Source organism: Phocoena phocoena, chromosome 8, assembly GCF_963924675.1.
Source record: "Phocoena phocoena chromosome 8, mPhoPho1.1, whole genome shotgun sequence".
NCBI lineage: Eukaryota > Metazoa > Chordata > Mammalia > Artiodactyla > Phocoenidae > Phocoena > Phocoena phocoena.
In genome coordinates, this window is record NC_089226.1 from 101,123,647 (window position 1) to 101,140,992 (window position 17,346).

The 17,346-nt window shown below is 48.7% G+C and overlaps 2 protein-coding genes across 2 annotated transcripts; one reads left to right on the forward strand and one right to left on the reverse strand.

Moving 5' to 3' along the window:
- Positions 1-1,845: 1,845 nt before the first annotated feature.
- ZBTB3 (zinc finger and BTB domain containing 3) lies at positions 1,846-3,817 on the reverse strand. Its single transcript, XM_065883131.1, has 2 exons — positions 3,732-3,817; positions 1,846-3,453 (listed from the first exon to the last, which is right to left on the reverse strand). Exon 2 carries the CDS (start codon positions 3,400-3,402, stop codon positions 1,846-1,848), a length of 1,557 nt encoding a protein of 518 aa, XP_065739203.1. The 5' UTR covers positions 3,403-3,453; positions 3,732-3,817.
- Positions 3,818-12,094: 8,277 nt separating this feature from the next.
- On the forward strand, positions 12,095-15,138 carry POLR2G (RNA polymerase II subunit G). The gene is made up of 8 exons (XM_065882048.1): positions 12,095-12,143; positions 12,277-12,386; positions 13,361-13,520; positions 14,105-14,155; positions 14,261-14,326; positions 14,431-14,502; positions 14,686-14,719; positions 14,913-15,138. Exons 1-8 carry the CDS (start codon positions 12,132-12,134, stop codon positions 14,924-14,926), a joined length of 519 nt encoding a protein of 172 aa, XP_065738120.1. The 5' UTR covers positions 12,095-12,131; the 3' UTR covers positions 14,927-15,138.
- The last annotated feature ends 2,208 nt before the right edge of the window (positions 15,139-17,346 follow it).

Sequence of the window (17,346 nt, forward strand, 5' to 3'; positions counted from 1 at the left end):
ATCTTGCCTTGTTTCACCAAGGAGATAAGGCAGTAATGTATTTGCATAAATAAAATTAGCCATTTGAAAAATAAAAAATAAAATAAAAGATTATTCCAACACAAGGAAAATGAAAAGCACAGAATTCAGTCTCTCAGCCATGGAAATGTTAAGCGTCAACTTTTGCTTCCCATCATACCCCAAGTAATGAGCTTTCTTTGGCCAAATCTTTTTTTTTTTTTTTTTTTTTTTTTTTTGGCCAAATCTTTGATGCTCAGCTCTGTCTCTTTCCTATGACTCAAAAACAGCTTGCTAGTGCGAATTCACAGGGCTGAATGTGACAAATCCAAAAAGAGAGAGAAGAAATTCAGAAAATTCACTCATATTTTCATCTTTTTCTAAATACTCCTTCCTGCTTTTTTTGCATTCAGTTCCTTATGTGCCAAAGAGAGAGAGTTTGTGGGGAGCCCTCTGGTCCATCCTACAAACACCACTCTTCACCACAGGCAGGGGCAGACCCTTCTCTTACATTCCTAGAATGCTTTTTCCCCCATGCCACACCAACACCCCAAATTCCCATTTCTTTGCTATCTCTACTGTCAGTAACCACCTGTGTGACCGTACCTGAGTAATCTGACCTGTCTAGGCCGTCATCACAACTTTTAAGTGAGGGAGTTAGACCAGATGAACTCTAAGATTGTCTCATCTAGAGTTTCTTGCTTTAGTTTTCCCAAGCGCCCATCATTTCCATTTCACAAGTCCTCAGTCTGCCCCCACACGCCTACCACCGTGGAGCTTAGTGTTTTCTGCCTTCCAGTTTGTCATCTTCAGAGACCTCAATGCACATTTAAGACACGCAGGCAAAAATTTCAAGTCATCAATACGGTATCTGTTGTTGAAACAGTCAATCAAAGGCCTTTCTACATGGAAAGCAGAGGGAAAGGGGTAAGGCAACAAAAGGGGTAAGGCAACACTCAAAAAAAAAGGCAACAAAACCAAACACTCAAAAGGTATCTGTTGTTGAAACAGTCAATCAAAGGCCTTTCTACATGGAAAGCAGAGGGAAAGGGGTAAGGCAACAAAACCAAACACTCAAAAGGTCACAAAAGAAAACAACTTCTAGTTCAAAGTTAACCATCTTCAACAGTGTTTTAAACCAGCATGGTATCTGAAGTCATAAGCCAGGGTTCAAATTCTGGCTTGCCCCTTAACTAGCTCTGTGACCCAGAACAAGTTAACGTTGATTATTCAGTCTCAAGTTTCCTTGTCTGTGGGGAAAAAAGCGGGGAGAGGGATAATACCTCATAGACTTGTTGAGGATTAAATGAGTATTTATGTGAAGTCCCCAGTACAGCCCGGGACACAGGAGGAGCTCAACTACAACAATAAACCATAATTGTGTGAAATTCCCTAATTTGTACACTTTTCCTAAGTAAAGTCTACACTGCCCTCTGCCTCTCCCACTTTCTTCCTCATAAACAACCTGACCCCCACCCCTACCCCGAGTACAGTTATCAGATTCCTAGGTCTGGAGGAGAGCTGTGAAAGAATCAGCAGGTGTGCAGTATTGTGGAAGAAACCAGGCAAGTCCAGTTCAGAGAGATACTTTTCCCTGCTAGCTTTATGGGTCCAAACGCAGAGTGAGAAGCGATTACACCTCAGGAAAATTCCCAGTGCCCTTGGTGAGGAGTTGACTGAGATGCGATGCCCCCATAAAGTCCTGCTATCTGGCTGGGAAAAGAAAAGGGTAGGAACCTACAGCCTGGGCAGAATCTTCATTCTGTCCCCAGCAGGGGAAATGAGATGCTTCCCACCTTCCGTGCTGCCCCCTAACGGTGGCAAGAGCCGGCCTGGCATCAGGGCGTGTTAGTTTTTGGGGCCAAGTACAAAATCTTTGGGTGGCCCTCCAGCACTGCTGTTCTGTCTGTCTGCTGTTGGGGAGCCAGGGATGGGCTGCACTCCCAGGAGGGGGCCAGCCTCTGGATCCGGTTTGCTGCGTTTGGCCAGGTCCTCATTGTGAGCCTTGCGGATGTGGCGGTACAGGTCCCCTGACTGCGTGTAGCTGCGCAGGCAGTAGCGGCACTCGTAGGGTCGCTCACGCGTGTGCACTGTGGCATGGCGCCGTAGTGTGTAAGAACATGAGAAGGTCTTCCCGCATGTCTTGCAAGTGGGAACATCCTCCGTAAAAACCCCAAAGCTTCCCGGGGCTGCTTCATACTCGGAAGGCAGGTAGAGTGGCTCGTGCAGGGCGGGCGGAGCAGGCAGGGGTGAGGTCACCAGTCCTCGATGATACTGCCCTGGACCTGGCAGCAAATGGTAGGGTAGGTGAGGATCTGGCGGCAGGAAGTGGTCACCGGCCCCCACCTCCTCCAGTCCTGCTGCCCTTGGCTCTTCAAAGGCCTCTGGCTGGGGGGGCTGTTCACCATACACTGCTCCTCCAGGTGGGAACAGTCCCTCAGGACCCCGAGGCTGTTCCTCCGAGGCATCGGGCTCCTCATCGGAAATCACGATAGCTTCTACTTTCACCTGGACCAGCTCCGCTTCTGCTGGGGCTGGAGCCTGGGATGGAACTGGGACTGGGACTGGGACTGCAGCCGAAGCTGGGGGATAGAAGCCTTGCAGTGGGCCTCCAGTTCCCCTTGGTTCCACCACCCTCAGATTCTCAGAAACCACATCAAGGGGAGCCAGTGGCTCCACTGAAACCGTTGGGAGGCCCGAAGAGAAGTAGTTTGCAGGGTTGGTTTCTGTGGAGCTACTGGGGCTGGCAAGAGAGACATCAGCCACTGGTGGAGGAGGTGCCCGCAGATGCGGTGAGTCAACCTCCACGCCAGGCTGTGTAGTATCAGCCCCAGCCGGCATCGGTGGCTCATCTGGAGGACAGACAGTAGGTGACGGAGCTGCTGAGCCTTTCCATTCCCCTTTGCCCCAGTGGCCTGATGTCTCTGCAGATGCCAACGAAGGTTGGGGACCACGGGAAGTGCTGGACAAAAACTCCAAATTAGAGTGCTGTGAGTTGGTTTCTTCCTCCTTCTTGGTACTATCCGCCTCTGCCAGGGCCCGGGCTTGCAGCCGCCGCTTACACACCTTGACAATATCATTCATGTGCAAGTAGCTGGCAGCTGCCAGCACATCCTCCACAGGGGTATCCCCCCTCAGGACCAGCTGGCCGGCATACATAAAGTCCAGAAGCAGCCCAAAGGCTGGAGCTGTGACAATCTCGTTGTGGATACACACCAGATCCCTCTTGTCCAGTTCCCGCTCTTTGTAGAAAAGCTGGAAAAATGGGCTGCAGGAGGCCAGCACAGCCCGATGGGCCAAGAACTGGGTGCTACCCACCATCACCGTGCAGTCACAAAGGAAACCCTGGGACCGCTGCTCTCGGAGGCTCTGCAGCAGCTGCTGGCTGTGTTCTGGGAACTCCATAGCACCCCACGAAGGGAAAGGGACCCTAGGAAGGTCGCCACCAGTGGCTCCCTGGGAAAAGAGGACAGGGGGTTAGGGCAGGTGACCCTCCCATAAACCATAACGTCACCTCTGAGCTATTACTTGCCACCCCAAAGCCTCTGGCAGCACCGTCCCGACCCCAAGACGCTCGCTTAAATTACTACCCTTCGTTCTCCCAGGTCACACCCAGTGGTCTACTTTTAGCCCCGCCCCTTCGGCCTAACCTTAGCAGCAGACCCCGCCCTGTCGACAAAGCCCCTCCCCGGAAGTCCCGCCTCCTAAGCAGCCTCCGCTTCCTCGATGCCCACCCGGGAGCTTCCAGCACCTCCTTCAACTAGAAGTCTCGCCCCCAGGCCTTTGCGGGCGATACCTCTACACCCCACTCCGGGAACTCCCTGAGCCACTCTCGCATTCCAGGGGCTAAGAAGTCCGAGGGTGGGAACTAGCAGAGAAAGCTGATCTCTTCACTCACCACCGACCAGCCACCGGGAGAGCTCCGCCCCTTCCCACCTTCTCAGTTATCATTGGCTCAAATTTGCCTTCCCTCGTCAGGGATTGGTTCACTCTCCACTAACCGTACCCCCAGCTCGGGGCGGCGTCTCCAAGTGGGTGCTGGTGGCCGTCACTCAGGCAGGTGGGCGCCCGATTGGTTAGCGCTCCTGTCCTAAACTTTTCCTTTTCTAACCTCCTTCTTTGCCTCAGAGCCCTCTGGATTGGTTGAGCTTTTCCAGCTACTTGAGGCAGTAGGAGTGCGACGTCCTCCAGGCGGGCCGCGAGGCCCGGCACGGCGCAGAGCGTTGTGTCTTAGCGGACAGCACGTCACCCTCGTTGCTGGGTGACCGGGAAAAGGAGAATCTACAAGCTGGTGTGGTACCCAGGAGGCCCGAGTCTTAGACCCGGCTCTGCTGTAACCGTGGGCGATAGCTGCACCTCTGAACTGCAGTTGTTTCTTGTAGGGCCCTTACTCTGTCAAAAACTCCAAGATGTCCTGCTGCCTCACTCCTTGCAGTCTGATGGTTCTGGGCTCCTGGCTCAGCAGTGGTGGTGTCAGAGAACTAGCAGCTGTGCGAATGCGGTCGTAGTGTCCCTAGCCTAAACTCTATAGGCAACTTACAGTACAAGAGATGAGTGTCCTTCTCTGTCTGGAGCGTAGTGGGCAGTAGCTGGTAGGAAAGGAGGGAGTGGTCCAAGGCCCTAAAATGCCCCTGGGCGGGAGAATAAAGAGCGTGACTACTTCTGAAGAGATCTTCCAGAGTTCCTAGACAACAGCTAGTTGTCTAGACACAACTACTGAGCCCGCGTGCTGCAACTCCTGAAGCCAGCATGCATAGAGCCTGTGCTCTGCAACGAGAAGCCCGTGCACCGCAACGAAGACCCAATGCAGCCAAAAATAATTAATTTTTAAAAACCCCGACATAAGTAACATTTTCATTTTCTAGGAAAAATAACTATTTTCCAAAGTCAAAAAAATATGTAGTGAAAATAGTGGCATTGTTTTACATTTTTCCCAATTTCTTTAATGTCTGGCTTAATATAAGACAGCTGGAGTCTCACATCTGTTTCTGTTTTCAAACTATTATGAGATATTGTTTTGATTATATGAAGATTAAAATCTGACCTCACACAAATGGGTGGGTGTGGAATTTCATTGGCCATGGTGAGCAGTTTGTATTCTATTCTGAGTATAATCGGGAGCCATTGGTAGGTTTTAAGCAGGGGAGTGTTCTGATACGATTCTTGCTTTTAAGCAAGAATCCTGCCTAGTCTGGAGAAAGGAGCATAGGGGATCAAAGTGGGGGCAGGGAGAGAGCTGTGCAAATTGTTCTGCAAGAGATGATGGTGGCTAGACAAAGGTAGTGATGGTGGAGCTGGGGAGAAGTGCTGGGTCAACAGAATTTGCTAAAATTAGGATAGGAGATGAGAGTCAAGAGGAAAAAGGAGTCAAAGATGGCTAAAATCTTTTCATGAGCAATGGTGTGGCTGGCAGCCATTTTCTGAGATGGGGACAATGGGATAGGAAAATGGAGAGTTCTGTTTTTTTTTTTTTTTAAATTTATTTATTTTTGGCTGTGTTGGGTCTTCGTTGCTGTGCACGGGCTTTCTCCAGTTGCGGAGAGCAGAGGTTACTCTTCGTTGCGGTGCGCGGGCTTCCCATCGCGGCGGCTTCTCCTGCTGTGGAGCACCGTCTCGAGGCACACAGGCTTCAGTGGTTGTGGCTCACGGGCTTAGCCGCTCCGCGGCATGTGGAATCTCCCCGGACCAGGGCTCGAACCCGTGTCCCCTGCATTGGCAGGCGGACTCCCAGCCACTGCGCCACCAGGGAAGCCCGAGAGTTCTGTTTTGACGCTTTAGGTAGAGCTTCCCCTCAGCCAGTTAGACTTGTGAGCTTGAAGATCAGGGGAAACACTGGGGCTGGAGATATACATTGGGAGTGTCATCAGCGTCATATGGATGGTATTTAAAGCCAGGGGACTGGAGGGAAAACCCTTGTAGGAGAGAGGGCTGTGGAGCTGCTAGGCAGTGAGGAGCACAGACTGTTCAGGAAGCTTAAGCGATGTTTCTACAGGTTCAGAAGAGATCAGAATGAAGATGAATCTGAGATTGGGCACAAAGACTGTGTGCTTGACACACTCTGGGGTTGCTAAACATACTGGACCTAGGTTTTTAAAATTATAGTTATTTGGGGAATTCCCTGGTGGTCCAGTGGTTAGGACTCCACGCTTCCACTACAGGGGACACAGGTTCCATCCCTGGTCGAGGAACTAAGATCCTATATGCCATGCGGCACAGCCAAAAAAAAAAAGATAACATTTATTTTAACCTCTATAAATCCCTTTGGTCAACACAGACTAGTGGCCACTGTGGCTTAATAAGCCTAGTGTGTGCTAGATTTTAGCCTCTCTCACACCCAGGGCACAACTTGTTGGTTTTGCTTCTCAAAACTGGAATATACAAGGCTTCCCTGGTGGTGCAGTGGTTGAGAATCTGCCTGCCAGTGCAGGGGACACGGGTTCGAGCCCTGGTCTGGGAAGATCCCACATGCCGCAGAGCAACTGGGTCCGTGAGCCACAACTACTGAGCCTGTGCGTCTGGAGCCTGTGCTCCGCAACAAGAGAGGCCGCGATAGCGAGAGGCCCGCGCACCGCGATGAAGAGTGGCCCCCGCTTGCCACAACTAGAGAAAGCCCTCGCATAGAAACGAAGACCCAACACAGTCATAAATTAAAAAAAAAAAAAGTGTCTTCAATTTAAACAAGTCTTCTCATTAAAAAAAAAAAAAAAAGAACAAAACAAACAAAAAAACTGGAAAATACATACCCCCACCCTGGGGTACACAGAGCTACAGGATGCCAGGAAACATCTTTCTAGAGCACCATTCAGTCAGATTTTCTTGATAAAAGTTTTTACCTGGGGAATAGGCATATTAAACTGGCATAGATAGACCATGGCACATGAAAAAAAAAAGTATGTAAATTTTAAAGCTAAAACAAAAGAAATTTCATACTTATTGCAGTAACTTTCCCCCAAGGAAAAAGGTTGAAAAGCTTTCTTCTATGCGTTTTTGTATTAGTAGAAATTAGAAAAATACCTACCATATATTTAGTAGTTGTTAACTGCTAGCAATGTGCTAAACATATGATCTCTAATTCCATTATAGCCTTTCTTATCCCCATTAGACAGAAGAATAGACTGAGGTTCTTATGAGACTTGGTTAAGTAACTTGGCCAAGGTCACAAAGCTAATAAAAGGCAGAGCTGAAATTGAATCTAGGTCTACCTATCTTCAAAGTCACACCCTTAACCACTTTGTAGATTTGTCTTCCCGGAGTGTCCCCCAGGTGGTCCTCAGGGTTGTTGTACCCATGACCAGAGGATTCAGACTCAACTGGGGGCAGGATTATCCTAGCTGTTGGATGAACTGGTGGCACAGAAGCAGGAACCTAGAACCAGCGAGAGGGGCAGCTAGGATGGATGATCCTTGCTCAGAGATTGCCCTCCAGGGGCTGGACCTGCTGCTTGTGTATAAATCTTTGGGAGACAAGTGACAGACATCATCACAAGGGCTCCTCTCTACTACTCTGTAGGTTGGTAAGACCTATCCTCGCAGCAGATTGTGTTCTCCAAGGTGGCCTTAACAAGATCTTCCCTCCCACATGCTCCTTTTACAATATGACATTGATGCTCCTTCCATCCGGTAAGTTCTCTCACCTTGAGTCCGGGAGAGATTGTGACCCTCAGAGAGACGTGATGCTGTGTGACTTCTGAGGCTAAGTCATAAAAATGGATAGAACTTCCGCCTGGTCCTCTTGGGATGCTTGCTCTTAGGACCTAGCCACCATGCTGTGAAGAACCCAGGCCACACGAAGAGGGCACCTGTAAGTGTTTCAGCCAGAGCCGCACCCAGGCTTCCAGCTAACAGCCAGCTTCAATTAGCCAGCCATGTGATTGAACCCTCTCAGAAGCGGATCCTCCAGGGCTTCCCTGGTGGCACAGTGGTTGAGAGTCCGCCTGCCGATGCAGGGGACACGGGTTCGTACCCCGGTCCGGGAGGATCCCACATGCCGCGGAGCGGCTGGGCCCGTGAGCCATGACCGCTGAGCCTGCGCGTCTGGAGCCTGTGCTCCGCAACGGGAGAGGCCACAACAGTGAGAGGCCCGCGTACCGCAAAGAAAAAAGTGGACCCTCCAGTGCCCAGCTGAGCTGCCCAGCTGACTTTGCTTGAAGCAGGAGCACACCTTCCCCACTGAGTCTTTTGCTCCAACTGTAGATTATGAGATAAATAAATTACTGTGGTTGTTTTAAGCCACAAAGTTTTGGGGTGGTTTATTGTGCAACAGAAGTAAAATAAAACAATCCTTTAGTAGACTTTCTTTGTACTCCGAATCTCAGTTCAGCTGATTGTTCTCCATTGCTATTTTCTTTCTGTTCTAGCTTGTCTCTGATTCTGAAACTTTGGAGGCAAAGAGATCAGGGCTTGGGGAGGATTTATCAGGGCCAAACCATGCCTGGGGAGCTTGAAGAGATCATAATAGATTCAATATGAGAATGAGGTTCAGTCAACCCATATTTGTTAAACTCCATCATTTGCCAAGCGCACTGTTAGGTGCTAGAGATTCGATCACTGATGCAAATAGACCCCAAGCACCTATTGTGTGCCAGGGGCTCTTCTAGGCATCTAGGAACACAACAGACAGGAATCCCTGGCCTTCTTGAGGGGAAACAGGCAATCTGCACATATATAAATTAATAAGATGATGCTAAATAGGGCTAAGTTCTATGAAGAAAATAAAACAAAGCAGTACAATAGGAGAGTGATTGGGTGTGGCTACTTGAGTCAGGGTAGTCATGGAAGGCCTCTTGGAAGTGGTGATATTAAGCTTATAACTGAAAAATGAGAAGGAGCTTCCCCACCCCCATCAGGTGAAAATCAGAGCCAATAGCATTGTAGGCCTAGGAAATAGCAAGCGCATTGGTCTCAAGGTGGGAGAGGAGGCCAATGTGGCTGGAGTGGAGAAAGCAAGAGGAAGAGAGGCAGAAAATAGAGTTGGCTGAATCTGGCCCCTGCCTGGTTGGTCAGAGTGATGGTTTTATTCTAGTGCCCTGGGAAGCCATCAGGCCCTAAGTAGGGGATTGACATGATTTGACGTGAGTTTTGAAAAGATCACTCTTGGCAAATAAGTACATGAAAAGATGTTCAACATCCTCAGTCATTAGGAGAATAAAAATTAAAACCACCATGAGATACTATCACACTTATTAGAATAGCAAACAAATAAATAAACCCTGCTGACAGTACCAAGTGCTGGTTAGGATATCAGAGCAACTGGAACTCTTATACCTACATAGAAAATTATATAACATTTACACCACACAGACACAGTAGGTGTAAATAACCTCAAGAGCATTGATAATAGTAAACTATGTTAAATAGGAAATGATGAGTTTTAAGTATTTATTGCTAATGATTCTGACTCTAATTACAATGTGTGTTTCCCCCCTCCCACACACACACTTCCAAGCAATTCTCAAACACCAGCTGGGTGTCCTATGATTTAACTCAATTCTGACACTGTCGACACGGAGATAGCATCAGATTCCACAGGTTAAGGGCTCAGTCCTACAAGACTGCCTTCCACTTCAGATGGCAATAGTAAGTTCCAGTTGTCATCTGTCCATCTGACTGGCTATAGATTGAAGGTTCCAAAGACCACCCCTGCCCACCTCCTTGGGTTCAATTAATTTGCTAGAGTGGCTCACAGAACTCAAAGAAACATTTCACTTACTAGATTACCACTTTATTATAAAAGACCCTAACTCAGGAAGAGCCACATAGAAAAGATGCCTAGGGTGTGGGATGGGGAAAGGGCGTGGAGCTTCCATGCTCTCTTCGAGCTCACCACTCTCCCCAGTTCTATACGTCTTCACAAACGCCAAGCTCTCTGAACCCCATCCTTTTGGGATTTTATGGAGATTTTCACTACATAGGCAGGGTTGATTATTTCATTAGCCAGGTCAAGGAGTTGACACTGAAAGTTCCAATCCTCCAGTCACCTGGTTGTTTCCCCTGGTTTAGGTGCTTTCCAAAAGTCACCTCATTAACATAAACTCGTGTGTGGTTGAAAGGGGTGTGTTATGAATATCAAGACACATTCATCATCTTATCACTTAGGCACTTCCAAGGGTTTAGGAGCTCTGTGACAGAAACGGGGAAAAAGACCAAATATATATATATATATATATATATATATATATATATATATATATATATTTATTTATTGTAAATTACAGTATCACAGTTTTGTTTTTTTCTAACTTTTTATTATGAACAATTTCAAACACTCACAAGTAGTAGGAAAAGTGTAAGAAACCACCGTTATCCATCATCTAGCTTCAACGATTATCAATATATTGCCAAACTTGTTTCATCTACACCTCTGCCTTTGTTTTTTAGTATAATTCATTCATTGTAAGTTGACAATTAAATTACTGTTAACATTTTAAAAATATCTATTTATTTATTTTTGCTGCGCTGGTCTTTGCAGGATTTTTAGTTGCAGCATGCAGACTTAGTTGAGGCATGTGGGATCTAGTTCCCTCACCAGGGATCAAACCCGGACCCCCAGCATTGGGAGCCACCAGGGAAGTCCCAAGACAATTAACTTTTTAATAATGGTTGTGTTTACCCACTGGCTTGCAAAATTCCTGAAATATTAACAGCTGGCTTTTGTAGGGGGCTCCAGCACACCACTGTCAGCAGGTAAGGTTGCTTTTGCGGGGAGGCTGGCTTCGAAAAGAGGAAAGGAGGGAGTCGCGGCTGTTGAGGCCCTGCCCTCCGTCCCGCCATCTGCTTCCTTATGTGGTTGCAGGTGCAGGGGATCCCCAAGGAGTGTGAGCAGCTGACTGGTGACCTCAATCATTCTAGGAAATGGGCAGTGTCAATGGAAACTGGTGTGTGACAGCTCTAAGAAAGCATGAAGTCTCTGTTCTTGCAGGAGGGAAGGTCAGGCTTTCTCACAACATACAAAAACTTAGGCAACAGGGAGTTTGCTCAAGGTTCCAGAGGCTGTCTGGGCTTTAGAAACAGCTGCTCTTGCTGAGCCTTTATCATAGGTCCGCGTCTCATGGTGTTTCTGACTTTCTTCCCATGGCCCTTTTATCAGTCAGGGTCCCAGCAGGGCATAGACTGCATGCTCACTCTGGTTAACTGAGGTGAGTTTAATAAAGTTTAATAAAAATAAATCTACAAAACTGAGAGCAGAGCTGAAGGAACAGACAAGGCTCACCAGTTCTCTAGGTCCTTGGGTGTAAGGGGGCGGACGAAGGGGCGAGAGGGAGTTGAGAGGAGCGCAGTGACTTGAGGTTCTCTTCACACCTGGAGGGGGCGCTACCTTCTGGGCTCTGACTTTGAGGGTTTCATCTCTAAACTACCAGAGCCAGGCAATGAATGCCTGAATATGCAAGAGTCTTGGAGTCAGGCATCCTGAATTTGAATCCCGATCCTGAGTGACCTCAACCTTCTGAGCCTGGGACCTTCTTTGTAAATGGAAGTAATAACAAAGCCTGCCTGGTGGGGTTGCTGTATGGATTAAATGAGATAAGAACAGCTACTTACTATACTTACTATGTGAAAGCAGTCTTCAGCTATTTGCTGAATGAATAGATTCTGCTAAAGCGCTTTATTTATGCCATGGCTCATTAATTAATTAATTATTATTACTTTTTTTGCTGTACGCGGGCCTCTCACTGTTGTGGCCTCTCCCGTTGCGGAGCACAGGCTCCGGACGCGCAGGCTCAGCGGCCATGGCTCACGCGCCCAGCCGCTCCGCGGCACGCGGGATCCTCCCGGACTGGGGCACGAACCCGCGTCCCCTGTATCGCCCGGCGGACTCTCAACCACTGCGCCACCAGGGAAGCCCAATTAGTTCCTTTTAAAAGGATTTACTGAGCATATAGTCTACGCCGGACACTGATACTTTGTGCGAACCTGGCATTTCGACCACTGTGGGGCTGCACAGAGAGGAGGAGCTTCACGGATTCCCCGCCCACGACAACGAGACTCAATGGGGTCCGAGGAGGAGGCGAGTCCCTCCCACTTCTCCGGGGCAGTCCCGGAAGCGGGCTTGGGGTAGTTGCTGTGTTTCCGGTGGGTGTGGAGGTTCGCTGACGTCGCTGCTGTAGGCCCGGCTGTTGTCCAGGCTCCTCCGGGAAGATGTTCTATCACGTGAGCAGGGCACGGGGTGGCGGCGAGGGCAGGGTCGAGAGGAGGGGAGAAGCGGCAGACCGGGACTAGGGGCCGCTTCTTGCCTCACATTCCTGCCGCTCCTAGCCTGGTCTCCATCCCCGTTTCCCCGCAGATCTCCCTGGAGCACGAGATCCTGCTGCACCCACGCTACTTCGGCCCCAACCTGCTCAACACGGTGAAGCAAAAGCTCTTCACCGAGGTGGAGGGGACCTGCACCGGCAAGTGAGTGTCGCGCCCTCCGTGCCGCCTAAGCAGTGAGCACACGTCTCCCTGTGCCTGCATCCCCTCCCCAACTCCTACACATCCTGAAAGGTTCAGCTACCTACCCTGGCGAGCCCTCTCACTCTCCCAGGAGCCCCAGGCAGTTAGATGCTTCCTGCTGTGGGTTCCCACGATTCCCTCTGCGAAGCTGGATAACGGAGCTTCCTTCCTTCAGCCAAGATTGGTCATTCATTTACTCTGCAAACATTTCTAAAGCTCCAGCTGTGTGCCAGGCTCTGTGTCAGGCTCTGGGAACAATGCAGTGAAAAAGATAGAATGAGGTCCGCCCTTGTGGAGCTCACAGTCTTTTTTGATCCTGCTGCTTTTCTCTGTCCCAGGGACCTGGCACGGCACATCTTGGGCCTCACTAAAGGTTTGTTGAATTAATGAGTGAGCAGGAAAAAGCAGATTGAGAGTTAGGGGGAGGAAGAAAGAGGACTGAGACTTGACCGTCTCTGGGCTCTGCACAGAGGAGCCTCGCACATGGTGATGTAAATGAGTGAGGATGAGCAGGGCTATAGAGTGCTTGGACCTCCAGCATCAGAGTAACTTTGGGTGTTCTTTGAACATACAGGTTCCTGAGCCTCAACTCATCCCTACAGCATCACGACTCTCTGGGGGAAGGCCTGGGAATATGCATTTTAACAAGTTTCTCCCAGGTGATTCTGAGGCATCTCCAAGATTGTGGTCTCTTGGCTCAAGGACTGCAGCCCTTTTGGACATTTATTGTGAAATTATGAGAGCAGCATTTGGCATTTTTAGATGCTGACCATTGTCCTGTCTCCTCTCTTGATTATTAAGCTCTGTGGGGCAGGGATGCCATCTACTTCCCCTTTGTGCCGCCCCTTTACCCCCAGGCTCAGTGTCTCTTGTGGCAGATGGTTTTAGAGGCTTTTCCACACACAGTGCCTTTCTCCTTCTCATCCGCCTTGCAGGTATGGCTTTGTAATTGCTGTCACCACCATCGACAATATTGGTGCTGGTGTGATCCAGCCAGGCCGAGGCTTTGTCCTTTATCCAGTTAAGTACAAGGCCATTGTTTTCCGACCCTTTAAAGGGGAGGTCGTGGATGCCGTTGTCACTCAGGTCAACAAGGTAAGACCATCAGGGGAGGTAGTGGAAAGGTCCCTCCCTTAGAAGATCTGGGATGGATCCCAACTCGACTTGTTAATAACTCTGTGTCTTTGGCCACGTCACTTTTTTGTGCTTCAAGCTTCCTCACCTGTCAAGTGGTATGGTGATCTTGCTCTGCCTCACTCAGGGGTATGTAAGTCATTATTGATAGTCAAAACAACAGTAGCCTCCACTGATTGAGTAGTTCCTCTGGGACAGGTAGTGTGCAAAGCCTCACAGTGACTCTGTGAGGTGAGTGCTTTCATCCTCGTGCTTTTTTCTCCAGGCTGAAGCTTGGAGAAGTTGTCTACTGGCCAAGGTCATGTGGCCAACAGGTGTTCAAATCCCAAGTTCCGACAAGTTCTAGGCCTCAGCTGTTTACCACTACACTTCCTTAACTTAAAACGAAAGCTGGAAAAAAAGAAAGAAATGAAAACAAATGCCAAACTTCAGAGTGGTTTCGAAACATGAAGAATATTATTGATATTAGGAACCAGATAAGGACAGGAAGCTTAGAAGACTTTGGGGGACAAAAGGAAAAGCAAGGTCACTCATTTCCCTTCTAGGTTGGACTCTTCACAGAAATTGGGCCCATGTCCTGCTTCATTTCTCGACATGTAAGTCTAGGCACACTGGGTGGGTCTAAGGAGGAGACGGGTATCGTGAGCATCTATTGAAGCATCCTCTTAAAGTACTCTTACCCAGTTTCACCTTCCTTTCAGTCCATCCCGTCAGAGATGGAGTTTGATCCTAACTCCAACCCACCATGTTACAAGACAATGGATGAGGTAAGTGGGTAGGAAGAAGTCAGTGAGAGGGACAAGAGAATGAGCCACTCGGAGGGAGAGTCCTGGCCTGGGGTTGTCTGAATGTACTGTTCCCTCCTCCCCAGGACATTGTGATTCAGCAGGACGATGAGATCCGCTTGAAGATTGTGGGGACCCGTGTGGACAAGAATGACATTGTGAGTCTCTTGCCTGCCTCTGCCAGGCAGAGCTGATGATTTCTGCCTACCCAGAGTTCCTGGGGGGGTTGTGCTCTTCTGCTTGGAAGGAGAAGTGGGTGGGCAGAAGGCCTGAGGCTGAGGGTTAGAGCATAGCTCTGTGCTTGCCCTGGCTTCATTTGCTTTTTACCTTTCCTTCTGCAGTTTGCTATCGGCTCCCTGATGGATGACTACTTGGGTGAGTGTCAGGGTCATTGCCTGGAGGAGGGGTCTGTGGGATATGGGATTTAATGCCTGAACCACAGATGACGGAAACTCTCCTGTTGTCTGCTTGGAAGACCGAGGACATGTGCCTCTCGGGATGGGAAGTCGATGTTTAGGGCTGCCCCAAGCTCTGGGTCTAACCAATGTGCTTTTCCTGTTCTCGGCAGGGCTTGTGAGCTGAGGACCATGACCTCCTACCTTGTTTGGTCCTTATCCAGGAGGTGTGACTGTCACACTTCCCGTGTTGTCCAGAGGCCCAGTCTGGCTGCTGTGGAGGAGGCAAGGAAGGTTTCTTGTCCTCAGAAGACATCTGGCTCTTCTTGTGGCTTAGCAGCCACTCCCAGATTTCTGACTGTGTGTTCTAACCATAAAAGGTTCTTGATTCTCATGGAAGTGTCATCTCCTTCTTTCTTTGGTAAGAACAAGTCTGGTTTTTTTTTCGGCCACGCTGCGCGGCATGTGCGATCTTAGTTGCCTGACCAGGGATTGAACCTGCGCCCCTTGTAGTGGATGCGCAGAGTCTTAACCACTGGACCGCCAGGGAAGACCCAGAACAACTCTTTTTTTAAAAAGGCTGGAGGACCAGATGCTTGCTAGCCCCTCTTTTCTTGGCCTGATGCCTTAACTAGCTTCACCCACCAGGGGATCTGACTAACCCTTTTGCCAAGGTCTAAAGTTGACCTCACTAAAGGGAAGGCGCTGGTGTTGGGCCTTTGGCTTCCAGCAAATGATACTATCATTAGAGCCGCTCTAAGCCCCAGTCTATTTATTTATTTATTTATTTATGGCTGTGTTGGGTCTTCATTGCCGCGTGCGGGCTTTCTCTAGTTGCGGAGAACGGAGGCTACTCTTCATTGTGGTGCATGGGCTTCTCATTGCGGTGGCTTCTCTTGTTGTGGAGCACGGGCTCTAGGTGCGCGGGCTTCAGTAGTTGTGGTTTGTGGGCTCTAGAGCACAGGCTCAGTAGTTGTGGTACACGGGCTTAGTTGCTCTGCAGCATGTGGGATCTTCCCAGACCAGAGCTCGAACCCGTGTCCCCAGCACTGGCAGGCGGATTCGTAACCACTGTGCTACCAGAGAAGTCCTAAGCCCCAGTCTAGTTTCAGAGTATTTGCCCTTTCCCCAGCCTTAAAAATAACGAAGAGTGTAGCTGAGGAGAGGGAAGAGGAGACAGCAGGTAGGAAGAGGTGAATAATAGGACAGTAATGGTACAGATTGTGGGGTCCCAGCCCTTCTTAGGATGGGCACATAAACTACAGCCTTTATTTGCTTATCAATTATTAAACTAAACTGAACTGAAGATATGAAAGGGCTCATAATCTCCTTAGGGTAACACAACAGAAATACATGAAATAAGATGAAGCAGACATGCTACCCTCCCTCACACTGTCTTTGCAGTACTATTTGTCTACCTTGGAATGCCTTTTCCCAACCTACCTGCTTGCTGCCTAGGAATCTATCAAATCTCAGTCAATTTTTTTTTTTTTTTTTTTAAAGCTTTCCTTGACTTCCTTGGGAAACAGAGCTGTGTCGTAGAAAGCACAGTATTTGGGTTGATACAGAGCTGGGTCGCAGTCCTAGCTGGGTGACCTTATGTTTCCTCATTGTAAAATGATCATATAACCCTCTTTGGATGGTTGCTGCTGGTATCAGAGATTGTATGTGCAAGTGGCTGGCACAGAGCCTGGCCCATGATAGGTACTCAACGGTTAATTATAATTATTGTTATATGGTGCATATGAAGCTGTGATTATCACCTGGGGTGATCTTGGCCCCCAGGGGACATTTGGCAATGACGTTTTTTGTTGTCACAACTGGGTGGGGATGCGACTGCCTTCTAGTGAGTAGAGGCCAGGCAGGCTGCTAATATCCTACAATGTATAAGACAGCCATCCCACAACAAAGAATTATCTGGCCCCAAATGTCAACCGTGCCAAGGTCCAGACCTGTTATGAAACATCCAGAATACTGCCTTTAACCTGGTAAGGAAAAGGCATTTGAATGTGTTTCCCTTCCCCTCGCCTCACCACTCCTGGACAGAGGTAGGCTCTTCCATTCATACCTCTCTAGTATGTCATAAAACACATTATTTCCTTATTGTCTCCCTTTCCATTTTTTTATTACATAAAATTTCAATTATTTTATTGAGATAATTATAGATTCATATGCATCCCTTTGATTTTTGTATCTCCAGTTCTCAGCACTCTGCCAGTTTTCCCAAGCATGTTGAACCCAGGAAAGTTTCTGTGCTGGATTTGCAATGAATTTTGCCACGGAAACAATGTTCAAGTTGTGAAACCACTTCCCAACAGTGAGTTGATTACGGAGTTGATTACACAGGTTGCAGGGATTTTGCCTAGTTAGGCCCTAAACATGTGTCTCACTGAGAGTAAAGTTCTTCCCAAGTTCTCAAATGGAATCATGCATCTGTAAATTGTGTTGGGGATGCCCCAGTAGTAAAACCAGGCCAGAAGGGAGAGACTGATGGACAGAGAAGCAGCTCATGGAACTGCTGGTGAGGATGTGGGGTGTGGCACTGAGAAGGCTGACACTGGATAGGGAAGCGAGTAAGTGGGGATGGCCTGGAGATAGTCCTGGACT